Source organism: Pseudophryne corroboree (genome assembly GCF_028390025.1).
Source record: "Pseudophryne corroboree isolate aPseCor3 chromosome 6 unlocalized genomic scaffold, aPseCor3.hap2 SUPER_6_unloc_1, whole genome shotgun sequence".
In the NCBI taxonomy this organism is placed as follows: Eukaryota; Metazoa; Chordata; class Amphibia; order Anura; family Myobatrachidae; genus Pseudophryne; species Pseudophryne corroboree.
In genome coordinates this window covers 251,197-275,819 of record NW_026967602.1, presented here as the reverse complement: position 1 = coordinate 275,819, position 24,623 = coordinate 251,197, and the positions used below count along the sequence as shown (strand labels likewise).

General features: G+C 44.3%; 1 protein-coding gene across 3 annotated transcripts in view; it reads right to left on the bottom strand.

Annotated features, from left to right (window-relative positions):
* LOC134985605 (phospholipid scramblase 3-like) overlaps positions 1 to 24,623 on the bottom strand; it is a 111,483-nt gene that overhangs the window by 67,308 nt on the left and 19,552 nt on the right. For all 3 annotated transcript variants that reach the window (XM_063950422.1, XM_063950421.1, XM_063950423.1), the window contains 2 exons: positions 12,869 to 12,896; positions 12,349 to 12,533 (listed from right to left, as the gene is read on the bottom strand). In XM_063950422.1, coding sequence (XP_063806492.1) covers positions 12,349 to 12,533; positions 12,869 to 12,896 — 213 coding nt within the window. The remainder of the gene's footprint in view (positions 1 to 12,348; positions 12,534 to 12,868; positions 12,897 to 24,623) is intronic.

The following is a 24,623-nucleotide window of genomic DNA, read 5'->3' as shown; positions in this document are numbered from 1 at the left end:
CTGTGCAGTCTCCTGACGTTCAAGGCAGGCTGCAAGTTCTTGCATCGGCCTGGTCGCTTGGACCTGGTCTCCGGCTGGATCCATTTGGTCAGTGCTTTCTGTCACAACTGAGGGCTGGTACTGACCAGGGGAAGCCTCAATTGTAGGGGCAGAGGTATATGTGAACCTGGGAAGCAGTACAGAGTTCTTAGACATGCAGGGAACCTTTACCACAGATGCCCGAAGGCGTGACCACGACAACAAAGGAAAGTTCAAAGGTTTTATTGAAACTTAGCTCACAAGCATATGTCGGCAGTTAGCAATATTAAGAACAGCATATAAGTCACAGTTCCCAGGAGTGCATATAGGCAGTCTCTAGGTGTGGTTTAATTAAGCACAGTCTTGAAGGACTTGGAGATGATATTTCCTTACCAACACCGATGCACTGGGTAGCTGATGGGAAACAGAAGCTGGTGACTGAACTGCCGGGAAATGCCGGATAGAACCGACACAGGTGGTGAGCTGTGAAATGGTGTCAGATACCGGTGTAATGGAAGATCAGATGCAGAAACACTGGTGATGCTAGAGATCGATGACAGAGCACCGATGGTGACTAGGGATCGATAGCGGAACACCGATGGTTACTGGGGATCGATGGCGGAACACTGATGGTTACTGGGGATCGATGGCGGAACACCGATGGTTACTGGCAGGGCAGAGCACCGCTGGAAGCTAGAAGCTGGAAGCCGGTGTCGGGTAACTGCCAGTCACAGGGAGCAATGTAGACACTGCAGAGTCAGGCTGTACTGCAAAGAAAGTCCATGGGAGAACTGCACACTGGAATCACTGAAGACAATTGAAGCACTGACATCTTTCCAGCCCAGGAACATGATATTTATACCAGCTGGGAAGCAGGGATTGGCTGGCTGATTAAGCAGAGTCTAGAGTGCAGCTGCTGGGTAATTAGGTAGAAACCAGAGTGCAGCTGATTGGCTGAAAAGTAACATGTGATGAAACAAACATGGCTGCGCCCATGTTTGAACTTGGAGGGAAAGACTGTTTGTAACCTGCATGGGAGTTTTAACCATGAAGCTGCCAGAATCACAGTGAAGAGATTTGAGACAATGAGATGCAGCGTGCTGCATGCAGACAGTGCAGATGGAATCCAGGCTTGGAACACTGGGACAGTCTCAGGAGGCATTTGGAAGGTAAATACTGATAAGGAATTACCTGGATCGTGACACAGGATCCCTGCTGTGGGCAGACAGATGTGGTCAATGGCAGGTCCATGATCCATGCTGGCTGTCCTACCTGGCTAGATTGGAACCTGCTGAATGGGACCTGAGCCCTCATAACCTCTCCTAATCATATCTCCAACTTTTGCATACTGTTTCTTGGAAAAAACATATTCATTTACATTGTATCTAATATCTCATCTCATTTACTAAACTCCCTCTGCTGGAGGAACATCACATTGCGACCCATATTATTATATATCTTGAGCTGCCTATTGCCGCACTCATTGCTGTGAATATCTCTCTGTTCTGATGATGGACAAAAATACGGCCAAATCGTTGCGGGGCACTCGTAGCAACCAGTCGGGTAGAGGCCGAGGCCATGACAACTCTTCGGTTGATAGCCCTCCTTCACCCCCATTGGGTTCGCATTCTAGCCCCCGAGGCCAACCTGTGTCCATGTCTACAATGGAATCTGCAAAATCCTGCATGACGAATGAGATAACGGATATCCTGTCTGCGTTATTAGACCAAAAATTGGCTCCTCTAAAAGACTCGCTTGACTCTGCTCTCACTCAACAACCAACATGCTCAGCGTCTTACCAAGGCAGAACAGAGAATATCCGACCTAGAAGATGATCTCACTACGGCTAAGACGGCTCTTTCTGACCAAGAAAGATTTGTTGCATCTATTGAGGATAAACTTGAGGACCTTGAAAACCGAAATAAGAGAAATAATGTGCGCCTCATCGGTCTACCGGAATCGGTGAATCCTCGTGACCTCATGACGCTTGTCTCTCAATGGCTGCCTAGGGAGCTGGGCTGCGTTTCAGATTTTGCATCCATAGTAGTGAAACGTGTACACCGTATTGGCCCTGAACGGCAATCCACAAGAGACAGGCCCCGGCCCGTCATCCTGAGAGTCCTCAACTACGCTGACAAGGTCATGATACTAGACGCCTACAGAAAAAGTGCTGGCTTGAGATACCAGGATGCTAAATTGCTCCTTTTCCAGGACTTTTCTTATATGGTTGCTTCCAAAAGGAGAGAATTCTCGCCTGTCTGCAAGAGTCTTTTTGAGCTGGGCCACCGTTTTGCGCTTCTCTATCTGGCTTAATTGAGAGTCACTCATGCGGGGAAGGCCTACTTCTTTGAGAATCCAAAAAACGGCCAAGAACTTTGTCGATTCACTATCCTCACACTCTTCTGCCGGGATGGACGAAGAGGACTGACATACAATGGCCTTGTGTATTTCCATCGTAATGAACAGTTCCCATTCAGGTTCTTAGTTACTACTATAAGTGGGATATACCACTGGATGATATGTTTTTTTATTATCTCTTTGTATGTTGGTACATTGTCACTTATATCCTATTGCATTCCTCGAAACACCTTGTCCGTCTGTGACCGTTTACCCTATTCTCAATTTTTCTTGAACTGCTCTTTACTTTCTCTGACTTCTTTTCTTACTTCTCTTATCCAACCAAACCTCACGTCCCATTTTTCCTTCTCTTATCTGTTATTGTTATGTTTGCTTATTGAATGGTTTCCTGGCTCAATCCACCACTTTACTCATGTTTTAGGTTGGACTCTACAAAACAAGAGGGGAAAAGGGATTAGGGATGTAGGCCGCACAGGAAGGTAGTTTTACAGATTATAATTACCTCAGAAGAACTGACGCTCTTGGGATATTGCTTTCCCTTTTATTCATCGATTGTATACCTATAACCTATTGGTATAATGGTTACAATAAATTATGACGGTCAGTGGTGCTCCCAAGGGTATAGAGACACAAATCATAAAAAAATGACCACAAAGAAGATAAAAAAAAACCCTGGTTGGAAGCACTCTTGTCTGAGGTAACGGAACAAAAATTGTTTTGAAAAAAAGATACTGATAAGAATTATTATAAATATTAAGATTACAAATTTTATTTGGTATGCCTTAAAAATGATTTATATAACATCCATATGAACGAACTAATAAATATGTGAGTGATCTTCTTGCAAAAATATGAAAAGAATGTGTATGGTCTGATCTAAATGACCTCAGTCAAAGACAGATAATTCTATTTGAGTCCGTCTGTGCAATAATTCCCTTCTCATGAATAAGAAAAAGTATATCAAAATTTTGATAGTGTGACCATCATCTGTATCATATATGTGCCCATATATGGATTCTCAGGGCAATAATTTTGAATCATAGGTCACTTTTGAGTCGGGTCACTTATGTATCAGCGTGTGGCCCAGTTAACGTGGAGAAAGTGTCTATGTAGTGGTTTCTTTCAAGACATATCAAATCAGGGTATTCCATCAATAGGACAGAAAGAATGGTACCACCTGTATAAGGAGACAAGGAGTTAAAGTTTTGTTGATTCACCTATATAAATAATGGGAGAATGCAAGGCACCCGTATCATAACCAAATTGCCCCGTGTACTCTATCCCAGTTGTTTATAGGTTAATCACCCAAAAAGGGAAAGGATCGAATTACCTTAAGAGAGGATCATATAAGTTTTGGGTTGGACTCTATTAAGCTTATTGGTGTGCCGCTCCATGGACCTTTCCTCTTTGGTTCGTATAATACTTAAAACAATTTTGAGTTGGGATACCGATCTGGATGTTGCTCAAACATATTGTATGTCATTGTCACCATTGTTCTGTTTATCTTTATACTGCTTTGGTACAGGTATTTTGCTCGCTAGCCCGCTTGCTGGGATGGGCTGGATTGGTTTACTATTAACGGTTATGTGGGATTCTTGGCCTAGAGTAGGTATAGGTTAAATGTAATTGAATGCTGCCACCTCCACTAGAGTACAGTCCCATATTAAATTTGTAACTTGGAATGTTGAGGGATTAAACACCCAAATCAAAAGGAAAAAAATTCTCTCCTATCTTAAACGTCTAAAGCCTGACATAGCTCTCAGACAGGAAACCCACTGGAAAAATACAGACCCTAATGTTGTCAGAGATTCCTGGATAGGGGAATTTAAGTCGGCCTCCTACTCAGCCAAACGAAGGGGTGTACTAATTATTTTTAGTAAACGTCTCACGTATCAAATAAATGATAGTTTTAGTGACCCAGAAGGCCGGTATTTATTTATAAAAATCACTATTTTTGGAGTTCTATACACCATAGCTACTATCTACGCACCTAATGGCCCCAGCTCACTCTTTTTTTCTAATCTTTACAATAAATTACAAGAATGGGCGGAGGGGGAGATTATTTTAGGCGGAGACTTCAACACTGTCCAGTCTCCGGGTTTGGATAGATCCACCTCTGCTAGATCGCATATTTCTACACCACCCCAATCCCTATCCTTATTGACTGATTCAATGCGGCTTTGCGGCCCCTGGAAATGCCAACACCCTGACTCCCGAGCGTACACATTATACTCCCATCCACATCATTCCTCTTCTCGCCTTGACTATTGGCTGATCACCGACACCCTATTACAACGCTGGGTTGAAACTAAAATAGAACCCATATCATTGTCTGACCATGCCCCGGTTTGGTTTACCCTTAACTTACACTCCCCTGTCTCTCAGTCATATAATTGGAGATTTCCAGTCTATCTTATAAAATCCTCTGATTTTTGCACACATCTAGAACAAACGTTTCGTAATTATGTAGCAGACAATAGTACACATATGGAGGATATCAATCTGTTTTGGTCAGCTTCGAAACCGGTGATTCGAGGCCATATCATGGAATATGTTTCCAGGAGACGCAAGCTGCTCACTATCCAATTACAGGACCTTGCTAGTAATCTGACCAGGATTTATGACGCACTCTTGTTGCAGGATTCACCCGACAACCGGTAGGCATATCTTGCTGCTAAACAGCTGTACGACTCATTGTATACTGAGCGGGCGAGATTTTCATACGATTTACAATGGAATCGATTTTTTCGAGGGGGAAATAAATCCGGGAGACTATTGGCAAATCTGGTTCGGCCGAACTCCGCTCCTTCTCGTATCCCTCAAATAATCACTGATTCGTCTGCAACCATCTTTGATACTCCCTCAATTTCTGAGGCCTTCTTACAATAGTATAACACTCTCTATGAAGCCCCCATGTGTCACCCGAATCTTGGAATGCAATTTCTGGAGAGGGCAAAACTGCCTGTTTTAACGGGAGAGGAAAGAATATCCTTAACGGAACCGGTCACGGAACCGGAATTACTTTCTCTGATCAAATCACTGCAAACTGGCAAGTCTCCTGGCCCAGACGGATTTGGGGCGGAGTATTATCGAATCCTGGCCCCCCTTATATCACCCCATTTATTATCACTTTTTAATGCATTGTTGGAGGGTAAACCTCCTCCCATCGGTTTCAGTGAAGCCAGAATTGTGCTGTTTCCGAAAGCGGGAAAAGATCCCCGATATACTCAGTCTTATCGACCTATTTCATTAATGAATCAGGATTTGAAGCTTTTTACAAAACTAATTTCAACAAGACTTCAGCCTATATTGAATAGGGTCCTACATCCTGCTCAAACGGGGTTTGTCAAAGGTAGAACCTCAGTTCATAATATCCGTACGCTGATTGCAGCAATGTATAGTGCGCAACAATCTCCCTGCCCAAACGCTCTTATTGTAAGCTGCGACGCCGATAAGGCGTTTGACCGCGTCTCCTGGTCTCATTTACTCCGTATATTTCATATTCAGCAATTTGGTGAGGAATTCATTCATCTATTCAGAATGTTATATACACTACCTCAGGCACATTTAACTATAAATGGTTTAAACTCGTCTGCTTTCACATTAGGTAGAGGGACCCGTCAGGGATGCCCACTCTCCACCCATCTATTCAATCTGGCCTTAGACCCGTTGATACGCCATTTCATACTAGATCCCACTTGGCAAGATATTATGGTAGGCATAAACGAAGTCAAGGTGTCTGCTTTTGCTGACGACCTGTTACTATATTTTGTTGAACCCCAAACAGGCGTTTCCATCGTTACTAAACACACTACATGATTTTAATCAAATTTCCGGATTTCTTATGAATTTTGATAAGACAGAGGCGCTGGCATTGGGAGGGGCGGTGGCACGGGATTGGGGTGACTCATTTCCCTTCAGATGGGCCCACCGATATTTAAAATATCTAGGCCTCCGTATCCCGCCACTCCTCACTGACTTATATACAGTAAACTTTTCTTACCACATCACTCAAATGACGAATGACTTTTTGAAATGGCAAAATCTCCTGATCTCTTATCTGGGTAGGTGCCACTTATATAAGATGGTTTCCTTCCCTCGACTACTTTATCCAATCCAAATGCTCCCATTCATATTGTCCAAACGAGATGTCCATTCTATTAATAAAGCCCTCACTAAATTTATCTGGGCAAACAAACGTCCCCGCATTGCACTTTTTAAATTCAAACAACCCCCGTCACTTGGTGGTGTTAATCTCCCCTGTCCTGAAGACTACTCCCTTGCCGCCAACTATAGATACGCTCTGGACTGGATAGGGGATAGTGACAATTTTGCTAATCCGGCTTTGGTGCAGGCTTTCTCACCTCAGCACACTCTGGTACATTCATTGCATTTTGCTGATATTCCTCCTCAACATGACAGACTCCATAATCCATTATTACATGCCCCATGTACAGCTTGGCGTAAACTGAGAAAACGCTTAGACCTCTCCCTAATGGATTCTTTATTTCAGCCTTTGTTGTGTAATCCACAATTCCAGGGTGGAGAGGATAATGGGATTGTTCGTGGCTGGCATCTCCAGGGCCTATCCTTCTTATATCAATTTCTGAATGTAGAATGCTCTGCGATATTGACTTTGTCCCAACTAAAAGAAAAATACCCCACTCTTAATTTTCCTCTTTTTGCCTATTTCCAAATCCGTAGCTTTGTTACTAGCAAATTGTCACGACTGCGCTCGCCTGATCTCACCTTTCCCCTAGATGGCCTGGTACGGCAGTGTGCTGGAGCCCCATACAATACTTCTTTCATTTATTCTCATACTAGGCGGAGGCTGGATCTATCTAAGCTCACAACAGGAATGGCCAAATGGACAGACACCCTCCCTGACACTGGTCTTCTGACAGTGATTCGGTGGTGTGGTGTACTAAATAAACAACTAGTTTCATCTTCCTATGCAGAGATGCATTACTACACAGAGCTTACTACACCCCCAGCATGCCCAGTAGTACAAGCATTTTGGACGGCAGCCCAAACATACAGTATATTAATGTGGATCTTCATGTTTCTTTTAATATTACTATGGTCTGGGCTTTCTGGAACGTTATAAATACTCAGGATCCTACGTATTCCAACGGGACAAAATTATTGTTGGCTCGTGTGGCGGCTGCCGCAAAGAAAACTATTTTATCCCAGTGGATACATTCGGAGCCGATACCCCTTTCCCTCATGTTGCCGCATTTAACTTACCTCTATCAAATAGATTGAGTTGACTGTTTCCTAGGCGCAGAGTCCCGCTCTCCGAAATTCTTTGCCATTTGGTTGCCGTACTTACTCACGCTACCAACTGCCACCAGGGAATGTGCGCGCAAAGTAGTTTGATTAACAACATGGTATAATATGGAATCTCTCACTAAAGGCTCACCACCCTTTAAAAATTGTTAGACTGATATTAAATTTTATTGCTTGAACTATATGGCTGACTGTCCTCATAACCTTGTTTATACTATTTCACATTTTTTTTGGTCAACTCTTTTAAGGCCGATTTCTGTACATTGCAGTGGTTAATGTTTTTTTTTTCCTCAAGCGTTATGACATAAGACTTGTATTTTATTGTTTGTTCCATCTCAATAAACATATATTAACAAAAAAAAATAATTAATATACACTGAGGTAGTATTTAAGCCACCTGTGGTCAAGCATGGATATACGTAAGACATGGACCGTTAGTAAGGTTGTACTGGCCTAAAGGGGTACAGAGGAAAACCCCCAGTAGGCAGCAGTACCTGGGGCCCCACCTTCTTCTCTACGGATAAGGACCTGGACTGTGCACTAATGATACATTATACATACAGAGGGAGCCACGCTTTACATCGCATGCAGGGGCGCCCAGGTGTGCCACCGAGCACAGAGAGATGTTACCATTCACTTTTGCAGCTGCTGAGCAATATGTGGTGTGTGACTATGAAGGGAGGGGTTGGCTGAAGAACTCAGAGTGAAGGGGGCAGACTGAGAGACACGGAGTGAAGTGGGGCAGGCTGAGAGATAGAGCGAAGGGTGGGAGGCTGAGAGACACGGAATGATGGGCATCAGGCTGAAAGACATGGAGTGAAGAGGGGGCAGGCTGAGATAATCAGGGGACATGATGGTGTAGCTGAGAGACTCAGGCGGAAGATGATGGTGTGGCTGAGAGACTCAGGGGGAAGATGATGGTATGGCTGAGAGTAGCAGAGGGAGATGATGGTGTAGCTGGGAGACACAGGCAGGAGATGACATGTTTGGCTGAGAGTAGCAGGGGGAGATGACGGTGTGGCTGAGAGACACAGGGGAAAGATGATGGTGCGGCTGAGAGATGCAGTGGGAGATGATGATGTGGCTGAGAGATGCAGGGGGAGATGGTGGTGTGGCTGAGAGATGCAGGGGGAGATGATGTTGTGGCTGAGAGTAGCAGAGGGAGATGACTGTGTGGCTGACAGATACAGGGGGAGATGACAGTGTGACTGGGAGACGCAGGCAGGAGATGACAGTTTGGCTGAGAGTAGCAGGGTGAGATGACTGTGTGGCTGAGAGACAGGGAAGAAGATGATGGTGTGGCTGAGAAATGCAGGGGGAAAGAAGATAGTGTGGCAAAGGGATACAGAGGGGAAGAAGATGGTGTGCCTGGGAGATGCAGGGGGGGGGATGATGGTGCAGATGAGAGATGCAGGAGGACATGATGGTGTGTCTGAAAGACACAGGGGGAGATGGTGTGACTGAAAGATGCAGATAAAAAGAAGATGGTGTGGCTGAGAAATGCAGAGGGGAAGAAAATGGTGTGGCTGAGAGATGCAGAGGGGAAGAAAATGGTGTGGCTGAGAGATGCAGAGGGGAAGAAAATGGTGTGGCTGAGAGATGCAGGTGAGAGATGATGGTGTGCCTGAGAGACGCAGGGGAGAGATGATGGTGTGACTGAGAGACGCAGGTGAGAGATGATGGTGTGCCTGAGAGATGCAGGGGAGAGATGATGATGTGGCTGAGATACAGTGGAGAAACTGTTGGTTTGGCTGAGAAACACAGGGGGAAAGAAGATAGTGTGGCTAAGGGATACAGAGGGAAAGAAGATGGTTTGGCTGAGAGATGCAGGGGGAAGATGATGGTGTGGCTGAGAGATGCAGGGGGAGATGATGGTGTGGCTGAGAGAGGAAGGGGAAGATGACTGTGTGGCGAGAGACACAAGGGAAAAACTGTTGGTTTGGCTGAGAAACGAAGGGAGTAAGAAGACAGTGTGGCTAAGAGATGCAGAGGGGAAGAAGATGGTGTGCCTGAGAGATGCAGGGGGAGATGATTGTGTGGCTGGGAGACACAGGGGAGAAGCTGTTAGTTTGGCTGAGAAATGTAGGGAGGAAGAAGACAGTGTGGGTAAGGGATGCAGAGGAGAAAAGGATGGTGTGGCTGAGAGATGCAGGGGGAATATAATGGTGTGGCTGAGAGATGCAGGGGGCAATATGATGGTGTGGCTGAGAGATGCAGGTGGAAGATAATGGTGTGGCTGAGAGATGCAGGGGGAGAAGGTGACACGAGCCTGGTTGACCCTCAGTTGCAGGATGATGACATCCTACACAAATAGACATCTACCGGACCATGTGACTTCCTACATGAATAGTGAATATCTACTGAAGACGCTGCTTGATCAAGTAGGACACATTTCTTCAGAGGTTCCCCATTGTGAAATACCACCATATAGGTAAGGTGCATTTGGATTTGAAATTAATGTGTCCTAAGTGGAGACAAATGGGTGGCACATCATGTTGACATGCCCCAATTTTAATTGGCCACACCCCTTACAGCAAGTGGCCATGCCCATTATTTTGGGCATGCGCTGCACACAGTACCACTAAGACAGTTTTTCTACTTGCACCATTGGTACTATATGTGTATTTATAAGAGGGGCCAAAACCATGCTCCATCTAATGGTTAGCCAAGCATCTGTTGCAGTGGACCACACCCCCAATTGAGACTGGCAACACCCCTCAACATAGACCCCTACCATTGCACCCCCCCCCCCCCCGGTGGGCCCATCATGCCCCAGCCCAACACTGACCATTAGTGCTCCTTGAGGACATAGTTTGGGAACCACTGTGTTAAACTCTACTCACAGCACGTCTACATGTATGTTACTACACTCCAGCAGCTAGATTCCTGCACATATCCCTGTGTTCAGCCTCAGCTGCTGTATAATTAGCAGTTTGCCTCTGTGTGTCTAGCTGTCCAAGTGCATTGTAACTCCTCATCAGGAGGCTTAGTTTTTCTGGCTGTTCCGAGTGTCTCCCTTTATTACCCAGTTTGCCCTTTACCTGGCACCGGTTATAGGTTCAAGTTCCTGTTCGTACCTGGTCCCGGTCCTCGTCCTGTGGTTGTTTATTGAGTCTGTGCAGTTAGTGCTGTCTGCTCCAGTTGCCAAGCTTACTATTGCTGTACACAGTGAAATCCTGGTCAGAAGCCGGTTTCAGCCTCAGTGTCTCTGGATCGCTGCTCCCCTTCAGGGGGTTCTGTTCCAGTTCCAATTTCCGGGCTTCTTCAGAATCCACATCAGACAGTTTAAACTAAGCCCTGGGATTTTGCATTAGTTATTTTCAGAGTCTGAGTTACCTCTTATATTTGATTATTTATATCATCCTGTGCATTGTTGCATTTATAGTCATTTGATAATCAGTTGCTTATATCACCCTGTGCATTGTTGCATTCACATACAGTTTCTATTCAGTTGCTAATGCCACCTTGTGCATTGTTGCATTTGCATACATTCAAATGCTTATTTCAGTATGTGTATTGGGGGTAATTCAGACCTGATCGCTCGCTAACATTTTTTGCAGCGCTGCGATCAGGTCAGAACTGAGCTTCCATATGCACTACAATGCCCAGGTGCTTCGCACAGAAACAAAGCGGATCGTTGCTGTGCGATGGGTTTTATGAAGAATCCATTTGCATGGGCAATCATAAGGAGATTGACAGGTAGAGGGCATTTGTGGGTGGCAACTGACCATTTTCAGGAAGTGGTTGGAAAATCGCAGGCGTGTCCAAGTGGTGCAGGGAGGCTTCCTGACGTCAATTCCGGGACCAGATAGGCTGATGTGATCGCAGCGGCTGAGTAAGTCCTGGGCAACTCAGAAACTGCACAAAGTGTTTTTATACCGCTCGGCTGCACATGCGATCGCACACTTGCACAGCTAATATACTCTCCCCGGTGGGCGGAGACTATACGAATGCTGGACTGTGAAAACACACTAGTGAGTGCAGCTTGATCCAGTATTATCTGTATTACTTCTCGTCCAGTGATCTTCTCTTTGGTTTCTATTTTTGCCCTTGCCCAGCCTCTTATAGTCGCCTTGTCCCTATATAAGACCTGGTGGCATCTGAGTACTGGGTGGACCTAATTCACCGGGAAAGGCGGCTGCTATAGGTGAAGCCTAGTATTGCAGGACGCTAGAAGACTGCTGGGCAAATGTAACACAACGGTCTGCAGCATAACAAAAGTAAGACAATAAAGCATGTACTGAAACTTTGTGTCTGGAACACACCACGTCGCCATGTCAGGGGAGCAAATACATTTATACTGTTAGTGTGCAGGGTATATACTGGCTGCTTCCGCATGTAGTGCACCCATGTTACACAGCTTTATTATTACACTGCAATTTAGATTTCAGTTTGGACATCCCTCACCCAAATCTAATGCTCTCTGCACATGTTACATATGCCCCACCTGCAGTGCAGCATGGTGTTATCCAGGTCTCTCTGCACATGATACATCTGCCCCACCTGCAGTGCAGCATGGTGTTATCCAGGTGCTCAGTTGCTTGTTTTTATTTATTTCCTTTGATTCCAAATACAAATCAGGCCCACGGTGTCTTACAAGGGGCAATGGTACATCCTTCCTCTATGAATACATCTCAGCATTCCCAGAGGTCTAGGTTTCATATCTTCATATTAATAACTTACTGTGGTGTCCCAGCTGCAGAAATCAGATGGCAGAAGAAGGTTTAGTACATTGTGTCCCTGGGTATTATGGATCCTGACATCCATCGTGGGTCCGCAGAATTCCCGATGCTGTATTCCTCCATAAACGAGGAGCCCATCAGGGCTGATAACATCATAGATACAGTGAGACTCCCACAAGCTGGTTTCTGCAATGTCAACAGCAGAATATGAGACACTTCTGCAAATTCCACTGGCATACCTGTCATCCATCTATATCATGTAATCATATATAAATGTAATGCTGATATTATGTTACACAGATGACTGTCCCACTCTCCTGCTCACTGCATATATACACTGTGTACAGTATACAGGTAACCTCTCCTAATGCTGATATTATGTTACACTGATGGCTGTACTGCTCTCCCGCTCACTGCATATATACACTGTGTACAGTATACAGGTAACCTCTCCTAATGCTGAGATCTGCCGCAGAGCTAAATGTTATGGGTTCATTAATAAGATGATAGAAAGAACTTACGTGTCTGATTAACATGAAACTGGCTGACCTGAAAATTAAGAGAGAGACCACCATCATTATTACCGCCATTACCACCAACATTCCCTTCATTGCCACCACTTTGTTCACTAATATCACCAACAGTATCACTAATACTGTATCACCATCATTATCACCACTATAAATACCAACATTCCCATCATTGCCACCACTTTGATCACTAATTTCATCATCAGTATCACCACTTTTACCACCAACATTCCCATCATCACCACTATTACCACCAACATTCCTATCATTACCACCAATTCTATCACTAATACTGTATCACCATCATTATCACCACTATAACCACCAACATTCCCATCATTACCACCAATTCTATCACTAATAATGTATCACAATCAATATCACCACTATAACCACCAACATTCCCATAATTACCACCACTTTGATCACTAATTTCATCATCAGTATCACCACTATTACCACCAACATTCCCATCATCACCACTATTACCACCAACATTCCTATCATTACCACCAATTCTATCACTAATACTGTATCACCATCATTATCACCACTATAACCACCAACATTCCCATCATTACCACCAATTATATCACCAATACTGTATCACCATCATTATCACCACTATTCACCACCAAAATTCCCATCATTACCACCAATTCTATCACTAATACTGTATCACAATCATTATTACCACTAGAAATACCAACATTCCCATCATTACCACCAATTCTATCACTAATACTGTATCACAATCATTAGCACCACTATAAATACCAACATTCCAATCATTGCCACCACTTTGATCACTAATTTCATCATCAGTATCACCACTATAGCCAACAACAACCTCTTCCATTACATTATCCATACCAACACTACATTCACCAAGATTCCCATTATTACCACCCCAGCTAATACTAATATCACCATCATTACCATCCCTAAAAATTCTCACATCACCGCTATTACTACTAATACTGTTACTACTAATATCATCATACCCACTATTACCACCAACATTCCTATCATCATCACTATTACCACCAACATTCCCATCATCATCATCACCACTATTACCACCAACATTCCTATCATCATCACTATTACCACCAACATTCCCATCATCATCATCACCACTATTACCACCAACATTCCCATCATCACCACCACCATTATTACCACCAATTCTATCACTAATACGGTATCACCATCATTACCACCACTATAACCACCAACATTCCCATCATTACCACCAATTATATCACTAAAACTGTATCACAATCATTATTACCACTATAAATACCGACATTCCAATCATTGCCACCACTTTGATCACTAATTTCATCATCAGTATTACCACTATAGCCAATAACAACCTCTTCCATTACATTATCCATACCAACACAACATTCACCAACATTCCCATCATTACCACCCCAGCTAATATTAATATCACCATCATTACCATCCCTAAAAATACTCACATCACCACCATTACTACTAATACTGTTACTAATATCATCATCACCACTATTACCACCAACATTCCCATCATCACTACTACTATCATTACCAACATTCCCATCATTACAACCACTACAATTACTAATATCACCTTCGTTACCACCACTATTACCACCAATATTCTCATCATCACCACTACTATTACCACCAACATTCCTATCATCATCATCATCATCATCATCATCACCAACATTCCCATCATCATCACCAACATTCCAATCATCAACACTATTATTACCACCAATATTACAATCATCATCCACACTATTACCACCAACAATCCCATCATTACCACCATTACCACCAACATTCCCATCATTACCACCATTACTACCAACATTCCCATCATTACCAACACTATTACCACCAACATTCCCAACATCACCACCATTATTATCACCAATATTCCCATCATCCCCAGCACTATTACCACCTACAATCCCATCATCACCACCACTATTACCACCAACATTCCAAACATCATCACCATTATTACCACCAACATTCCCATCATTACCACCACTATTAAAACCAACATTCCCATCATTACCACCACTATGATTACTAATATCACCACATTGCCACCACTATTACAACCAATATTCCCATCATTACCACCACAATTACTTATATTATTATCATTACCACTACTATTACCACCAACATTCCCAGTATTACCACCACTATTACCACCAACATTCCCATCATCATCACCATTATTACCACCAACATTACCATCATCACCACCACCACTGTTACCACCATTCCCATCATTGACACCACTGTGATCACTAATATCACCAACCATATCACTAATACTGTATCACCATCATTATCACCACTATAACCACCAACCTTGCTATCATTACCACCAATTCTATCACTAATTTCACCATCAGTATCACCACTATAACCACCGACATACTCTTCCATAACATTATCCATACAAATACTACTATCACCAACATTCCCGTTATTATAACGGCAGCTAATAATAATATCAGCATCATTACCATCCCAACAAAAACTAACATCACCATTTTTACTACTAATACTGTTACTAATATCATCATCATCACCACCATTATTACCACCAACATTGCCATCAAAATCACTATTACCACCAACATTCCCAACATCACCACTACCACTATTGCCGCCAACAATCCCATAATCACCACCACTATTACCACCAACATTCCCATCATCACCAACACTATTACCACCAACATTCCCATCATCACCACCATTATTACCACCAATATTCCCATAATCACCAACACTATTACCCCCAACATTCCCATCATCACCTCCACTATTACCACCAACATTCCCATCATCACCTCCACTATTACCACCAACATTCCCATCATCACCTCCACTATTACCACCAACATTCCCATCATCACCTCCACTATTACCACCAACATTCCCATCATCACCTCCACTATTACCACCAACATTCCCATCATCACCAACACTATTACCACCAACATTCCCATCATTAAAACCACTATTAACACCAACTTTCATATCATTACCACCACTATTACCACCAACATTCCCATCATACACACCACTATTACCACTAACATTCCCATCATTACCACCACTATTACCATCAAAATTTCCATCATCACCACCACCACTGTTACCACCAACATTCCTATCATTACCTCCACTATTACCACCAACATTCCCATCATCACCACCACCACTATTACCATCAAAATTTCTATCATCACCACCACTGTTACCACCAACATTCCCATCATCAATTCCACTATTACCACCAACATTCCCATCATCACCACCACTATTACCACCAACATTTCCATCATCACCACCACTATTACCACCAGCATTCCCATCATCACCACAACTATTACCACCAACATTTCCATCATTACCACCACTAAGTATACTAATATCACCTTCATTACCACCACTATTACCACCAACATTCCCATCATCAGCACCACTATTACCACCAGCATTCCCATCATTATCACCACTATTACCACCAACATTCCCATCATTACCACCACTATTACCACCAACATTCCCATCATAACCACCACTGTTACCACCATTTCCATCATCACCACCACCACTCCCATCATCATCACCACCACTATTACCACCAACATTCCCATCATCCACACCACTATTACCACCAACATTCAAATCATCACCACCACTATTACCACCAACATTCCCATCATCACCACCACTATTACCACCAACATTCCCACCATTCCCACCACTATTACCACCAACATTCAAATCATTACCACCACTATTACCACCAACATTCCCATCATTACCACTACTATGATTACTAATATCACCTTCATTACCACCACATTACAATCAACATCTTCTTCTTCACCATTATCCTTACAACCACTATTACCACCAACATTACCATCATTACCAACACTATTAGCACTTATATCACCAACTTTATAACCACTATTACATTACCACCAAGATCACCCTCCTTACTATTAACCATGCAACCACTATTACACCATTATCACCTCCACTATTACCACCAACATTCCCATCATCACCTCCACTATTACCACCAACATTCCCATCATCACCTCCACTATTACCACCAACATTCCCATCATCACCAACACTATTACCACCAACATTCCCATCATTAAAACCACTATTAACACCAACTTTCAAATCATTACCACCACTATTACCACCAACATTCCCATCATACACACCACTATTACCACTAACATTCCCATCATTACCACCACTATTACCATCAAAATTTCCATCATCACCACCACCACTGTTACCACCAACATTCCTATCATTACCTCCACTATTACCACCAACATTCCCATCATCACCACCACCACTATTACCATCAAAATTTCTATCATCACCACCACTGTTACCACCAACAATCCCATCATCACTTCCACTATTACCACCAACATTCCCATCATCACCACCACTATTACCACCAACATTTCCATCATCACCAACACTATTACCACCAGCATTCCCATCATCACCACCACTATTACTACCAACACTCCCATCCTCATCATCACCACTATTACCACCAACATTCCCATCATCACCACCACTATTACCACCAACATTCCCATCATCCACACCACTATTACCACCAACATTCAAATCATCACCACCACTATTACCACCAACATTCCCATCATCACCACCACTATTACCACCAACATTCCCACCATTCCCACCACTATTACCACCAACATTCCCATCATTATTACCACTATTACCACCAACATTCCCATAATTACCACTACTATGATTACTAATATCACCTTCATTACCACCACTATTACCACCAACATTTCCATCATCAGCACCACTATTACCACCAACATTCCCATCATTACCACCAATATTACCACCAACATTCCCATCATCACTACAACTATTAGCTCCAACATTCCCATCATTACTATCACTATTACCACCAACATTCCCATCATTACCACCACTATTATCACCAACATTCCCATCATTGCCATCACTATTACCACCAACATTCCCATCATTACCACCACAGTTACCACCAACATTCCCATCATTACCACCACTACTATCACTAATATCACCATCATTACCTCCACTATTACCATTAACATTCTTGTCCTTTTAAAACTAAATTCCGATTATATATTCTGGGTATACGAAGGTATACTTGGCCAATAAAATTGTTTCTGATTCTGAACTACAATCACTAATATCACCACCATTACAATCAACATCTTCTTCCTCACCATTATCCTTACAACCACTATTACCACCAACATTACCATCATTACCAACACTATTAGCACTTATATCACCAACTTTATAACCACTATTACATTACCACCAAGATCACCCTCCTTACTATTAACCATGCAACCACTATTACACCATTATCACCGCTACTATCAGCTACACCACCATTACTATCATATAGAAGATCCAAAGTAGGAAATAACTTATCTTATTGTGATGCACATTGTTAAAATTTTACTTTTTCAAGATATTCATTTAAATCATTATTGTGAACAAACAATTAGATCAGTAAATTATTACAGATAATAGATATAAGAAAGTGTTTGGAAAAAGAACATGGCTATGCTCGGCTCATATACCGGCAGGGGAGTATGTAATAGCACTTTTACACGGCACGAATAACCCGATATATTGCCGTGTTGACGCAGGTCTAGGTGCGGTGTGAATGGGGTATGTTCCGATTAATTGTGTATTATTGTCATGTACTTTACTAATCATCCATTTATACAAGTCAATGTGGGAGTTTCATGCCTGTGGTGTAATCCACACACAATTGTGTAATATAGCCATGCTATACTGGTTTCATCATGGTGGTTACTTGTATCATTAGATAGATGAGTATTTGTAATAGACACGTAAATGTAACAGTATCTATTTATATAGCATACTGAATGTTGCAAATTTGTAGCAGCGTGAGTGATTACTTTATGTTTTCTGCGGTACCTAATAATACCCTGTGGATTTAATAATATAGCATATATCCACACCAATTGTCCCATCTACAGTATAATAATGGTGTAGATAAACAGGACAAATGGTATGCCACACCAGTCAGGAGTTGTTGGATTGATTATATACTACTTCAGTGCTTAGATTCTGATCTCCAGTTATACAGCACTGACAGGCAGGCTATTAATCCTCTGAGATTATTAGATTAATCAGCAAAAATGTACATGGTGGTCAGAAATGCAGTCCCAAACTTTTCATACAACTAAAGGTGGGTACACACTAAAAGATATATCTGCAGATCAATTGATCGGCATATATTTCTATGGACGGATCGAGCAGTGTGTTCAGTATACACACTGCTCGACCCGTCAGGGACTGACGTCATGTACACACACAGCGACACGCCAATATATCGGTAGATATATTGGCTGTCGGCTGTGCTGCGCAGCCGACGCGATATGTCTGTGAACGACGGAGTTCATAGACGTATAGGCCGTACACACTGGCCGACAGTCCCGCGATATATCGGCTGTTCAAGAGAACGGCCGATATATTGACCAGTGTGTACGGGCCTTTAGATACTATGGAGGTCATTCCGAGTTGTTTGCTCGCTAGCTACTTTTAGCAGCACTGCAAACGCTTTGCCGCCGCCCACGGGGGAGTGTATTTTCGCTTTGCAGAAGTGCGAACGCCTGTGCAGCAGAGCGCCTGCAAAAACATTTTGTGCAAAACAAGACCAGCCCTGTACTTACTCTTCGTGTGCGTTGATTCTAACGTTGGAGGGACGGCTTTTGATGTCACACACCCGCCCAGTGTTTGTCCAGGCACGCCTGCGTTTTCCATGGCACGCCTGCGTTTTTCTAAGCACTCCCTGTAAACGTTCAGTTTCCTGTCAAACTTCTTGCGTCCGACAGTGCGAATGAAAACGTTGCTAGAACCTGGGCAAAACCACAACAAATTTTGTACCCGTACATCGTACGTGCGCATTGCGGTGCATACACATGTGCAGAAATGCCGATTTTTAGCCTCATCGTTGCGCTGAGAACAACGGTCGGTAGCGATCAACTCGGAATGACCCCCTATATACGTTGTTCTTGAATCAATAATCTGGAGAAGCCACAGAACATTATGGCAATAACCGGCCCCTGCGGTATCTCAGACAATGCTACATTGTGTCATTCAGCTTTCTGCAGTCACATTAATAGGTCGCTGTATCACTGAAGGGTGAGGTAGAATAGATCTACAATGTATGGGTAGACTGTCAGTATGTCAACAACATATGGCGAACATTCATTTGGTCAAAAGGGGAAAAAGGTCAACAGATGAAATTGCATAAGGTCAACAGGTTCAAAATGTCAACATGACAATGGTCAACACAAACATGGCTGACTTGTTTTTGGGCCAAATCTTGTATATTTCATGTTCTGAGACCACCAACAGTAGAAACGTAGACGCTCACCACACTTCTAGCAAGGTGCCTCGCTCTGCTCGCCATACTTCTAGCAAGGTGCCTCGCTCTGCTCGCCATACTTCTAGCAAGGTGCCTCGCTCTGCTCGCCACACTTCTAGCATGGTGCCTCGCTCTGCTCACCACACTTCTAGCATGGTGCCTCGCTCTGCTCGCCACACTTCTAGCATGGTGCCTCGCTCTGCTCGCCACACTTCTAGCATGGTGCCTCACTCTGCTCACCATACTTCTAGCAATGCGCCTCGCTCTGCTCGCCACACTTCTAGCATGGTGCCTCGCTCTGCTCGCCACACTTCTAGCATGGTGCCTCGCTCTGCTCGCCACACTTCTAGCATGGTGCCTCGCTCTGCTCGCCACACTTCTAGCAATGCGCCTCGCTCTGCTCGCCACACTTCTAGCAATGCGCCTCGCTCTGCTCGCCACACTTCTAGCATGGTGCCTCGCTCTGCTCGCCACACTTCTAGCAATGCGCCTCGCTCTGCTCGCCACACTTCTAGCATGGTGCCTCGCTCTGCTCGCCACACTTCTAGCATGGTGCCTCGCTCTGCTCGCCACACTTCTAGCATGGTGCCTCGCTCTGCTCGCCACACTTCTAGCATGGAGCCTCGCTCTGCTCGCCACACTTCTAGCATGGTGCCTCGCTTTGCTCGCCACACTTCTAGCATGGTGCCTCGCTCTGCTCGCCACACTTCTAGCAAGGTGCCTCGCTCTGCTTGCCACACTTCTAGCAAGGCGCCTCGCTCTGCTCGCCACACTTCTAGCATGGTGCCTCGCTCTGCTCACCACACTTCTAGCATGGTGCCTCGCTCTGCTCACCACACTTCTAGCATGGTGCCTCGCTCTGCTCACCACACTTCTAGCATGGTGCCTCGCTCTGCTCCCTCTGCGCACGCCACAGGTTACTATTCCCGATCGTAGTCTACGTGAATAATAAATCAAGAAAATGTTGGGAAAATTGTGAAAAACCCAATAAACATTTTTTAAACATACGTGTCTCAACCATTGTCATGTTGACCTTTTGAAGCTGTCGACCATAAGCACTGTCAACCTTTCATCTGTCGACCTTTTATACATATTAACCTTTTGTACCCGCCAAAACAACACATGTCAACCAGAGGCCAAATGTAATAGAGTGAGAGTTTCAAAAAGTGAGAGATTTGGTAAAGTTTTGCAGGTTTGTTTTTTTAAAGTGGCAATCATGTACCCAGCAATCTGGTTCTGCAATGTAAATAATTGCCACTTTAAAAAATAATTGCAAAACCTTACCAAATCTCTCACTTTATGAAACTCTCATTCTATTACATTTGGCCGTATATGTTGTCGACCTTTTGACTTTTGTCTACCGAGACACTGTAGATCACAGAAGTTCAGATTGATCATTCAATGGCTGATCTAGTGTCCCAATATTGTTGTTTAAATACAAAGTGAAGGACACTTGTGTTCATTTAGTAGAAAGTAGAATCACTGCAAATGATTATGGCAGTTATGTGAAATAATTGGCCGCTGCACTGTCCTAGAATAAGTAGTAGATGTTGATAACATCTACTGACAAAGTGGCTTAGCAGTGAAACGTGCATTGGCTTCTCTCTTATGTGCACTGTACCAGTGGTGTCACAAGCGGGAGTCACCCTCAGGTGGGTTGACAACAAAGTCCTGGCTCTTCTTTAGTGACAGGAGCCAGGTGCTGCAGTGCGCTGTTCTCCCGTAGCACCCGGCTCCTGTTACAGATGAAGAGCCAACACTACACACAGCCCAGTCTCTGGGGGCAGCCAGCATCTCTTGGGATGATGGACATGCCTTCGGAAGTGATAGAACAGAAATCCCCACAAGGTCACGGCCCCTTCTATTTGCCCTCACCTCTTTCTGGTATCCGCTTCTCTGGAGCAGGGGTAGTAATGCAGAGTGCACACCAGGTGTCACCACACCTGGGATGCCTCTGCCCTGTACTCCTCCTGACACTGTTCATTGACGCATACTCTACTAGACTAGTGACAGACAGAATGTGGGCTTAGCTAGTAAGGATTTAGCATTCAGGTCACACATGCATGCTATTCCTCCCTGTACTCATTTCTGACCATCATACTCACTATTCAGGTCACATTCAGATGCAGTTGCACCTGCACCCATCATAGCAAAGTACCGATTTTTAATATTTTGCTCATGCTCAAGACCTGTTCTGCCTGTATGCGAATGGGTCCTGTGACAAAGGACGCAGAGGCAGCAGCAGGCTGTGATTGACAGTCGTCTGCCATCTGGGAGGCAAGGAGGGGTCGGCGACGGCCTCCGATACTTTTGTTCATTTAGTAGAAAGAAGAATCACTGCAAATGATTACAGCAGTCATGTGAAATAATTAGCCGCTGCACTGTCCTAGAATAAGCAGTAGATGTTGACAACATCTACTGACAAAGTGGCTTAGCAGTGAAACGTGCGTTGGCTTCTCTTATGTGCAATGTACCAGTGGTGTCACAAGCGGTGTGCGGGGGGTGCAGCCCGCACACGGGAGTCACCCTCAGGTGGGTTGACAACAAAGTCCTGGCTCTTCTTTAGTGACAGGAGCCAGGTGCTGCTGTGCGCTGTTCTCCCGTAGCACCCGGCTCCTGTTACAGATGAAGAGCCAACACTACACACAGCCCAGTCTCTGGGGGCAGCCAGCATCTCTTGGGATGCTGGACATGCCTTCGGAAGTGATAGAACAGAAATCCCCACAAGGCCACGGCCCCTTCTATTTGGCCTCACCTCTTTCCAGGTATCCGCTTCTCTGGAGCAGGGGTAGTAATGCAGAGTGCACACCAGGTGTCACCACACCCGGTGATGCCCCTGCCCTGTACTCCTCCTGACAATGTTCATTGACGCATACTCTACTAGACTAGTGACAGACAGAGTGTGGGCTTAGCCAGTAAGGGTTTAGCATTCAGGTCATACATGCATGCTATTCCTCCCTGTACTAATTTCTGACCATCACACTCACTATTCAGGCCTCATTCAGATGCAGTTGCACCTGCACCCATCATAGCAAAGTACCGATTTTCAGTATGTTGCTCATGCTCAGGACCTGTTCTGTGTGTATGCAAATGGGTCCTGCGACATAGAATGCATTCGGTTGCCATCTGGGAGGTAAGGAGGGGGCGGTCACGGCCTCCATTTGTGAAATCAGAGACGCGTAGCTGTCGTTTATGGGGTGGGAAGAGGCCAAGGATCTTTGTTGTAGGATGAAGATTTCCTGTGATGGGTGGCTTGGTTTCCAAGTAAACTAAAAACAACCCAAACTTCCGGTTTAGAGTATTTCCGAGTCCAAGCTCTGTATTTCCCACCAGGAACAGATCCGGGAATGAGGCAGAACATCATCCTCCCAGTGTCAGATGCCTCTTGTCTTGGTTTTGATAAAAGTCCCTCCCTCGTAGTTTGGGCGTCATTTTATTCCAGAACGCTGGAGGGAGAGGGTGTGGGGTGGGCTGCACTGGGATTAATGGCTACTAGGTACAGGGCTATTCCCACTCATAAGTGTACATGACCCCATAGAGTGAGAATAGTGAGTGCAGTGAGCCACAGAGCCTGCAAGGGGACTCTTTGCACTTGCCCCGTTGCCGGCATTCTGGTGGCTGTGATGCCACTGTCAGTATATCCCGGCCATCAGTAAATCATACTGATCCCATTCTAGTCTGTGTCACACTCAAGGTCATCAGTGAGCTCTGGCTGTGGGCTGCAGCACTATGTCAGTGGTAGACTGACAATGTCATCAGATCCCCAGGGCTCCACAATTCCAGGGGCCTCTGGGCCAGGGTGAGTGATGATAGCACAATCGGTGGGGTGAGGTAGCATCGTCTACCTACCTCCCAGCCTGCAGTCAGACAGTGAATGGATGTAGCATGTTGAATGGTGGATGACTGGAGCTATCCACCAAGAAGAGAGCTGACTTTCACTGTATGGAAGCATGTGGAGAGACGGCATACAACCACAGTAGTGGCATGTTATGTTTTGTTTTTTTCATTGGTTGTCTTTAATGTTGTGTGTCTAAGTCAGTCACCAGTGGCAGCAATTCTTGCCTGTAATATAAAGAAAGCCATTGTACCTGGGCATAAGACTAAATAAGACACCTCTTGGGTGTGGGATTATTTTTACACAAATCCTGACAATGTTTTTGAAGGCAAAGTTAGTAGAGGTAGGGATGTGATCCATCTAGGCACCTTTTCCTGTTATGTTATTTGCAGCCGGTTCAT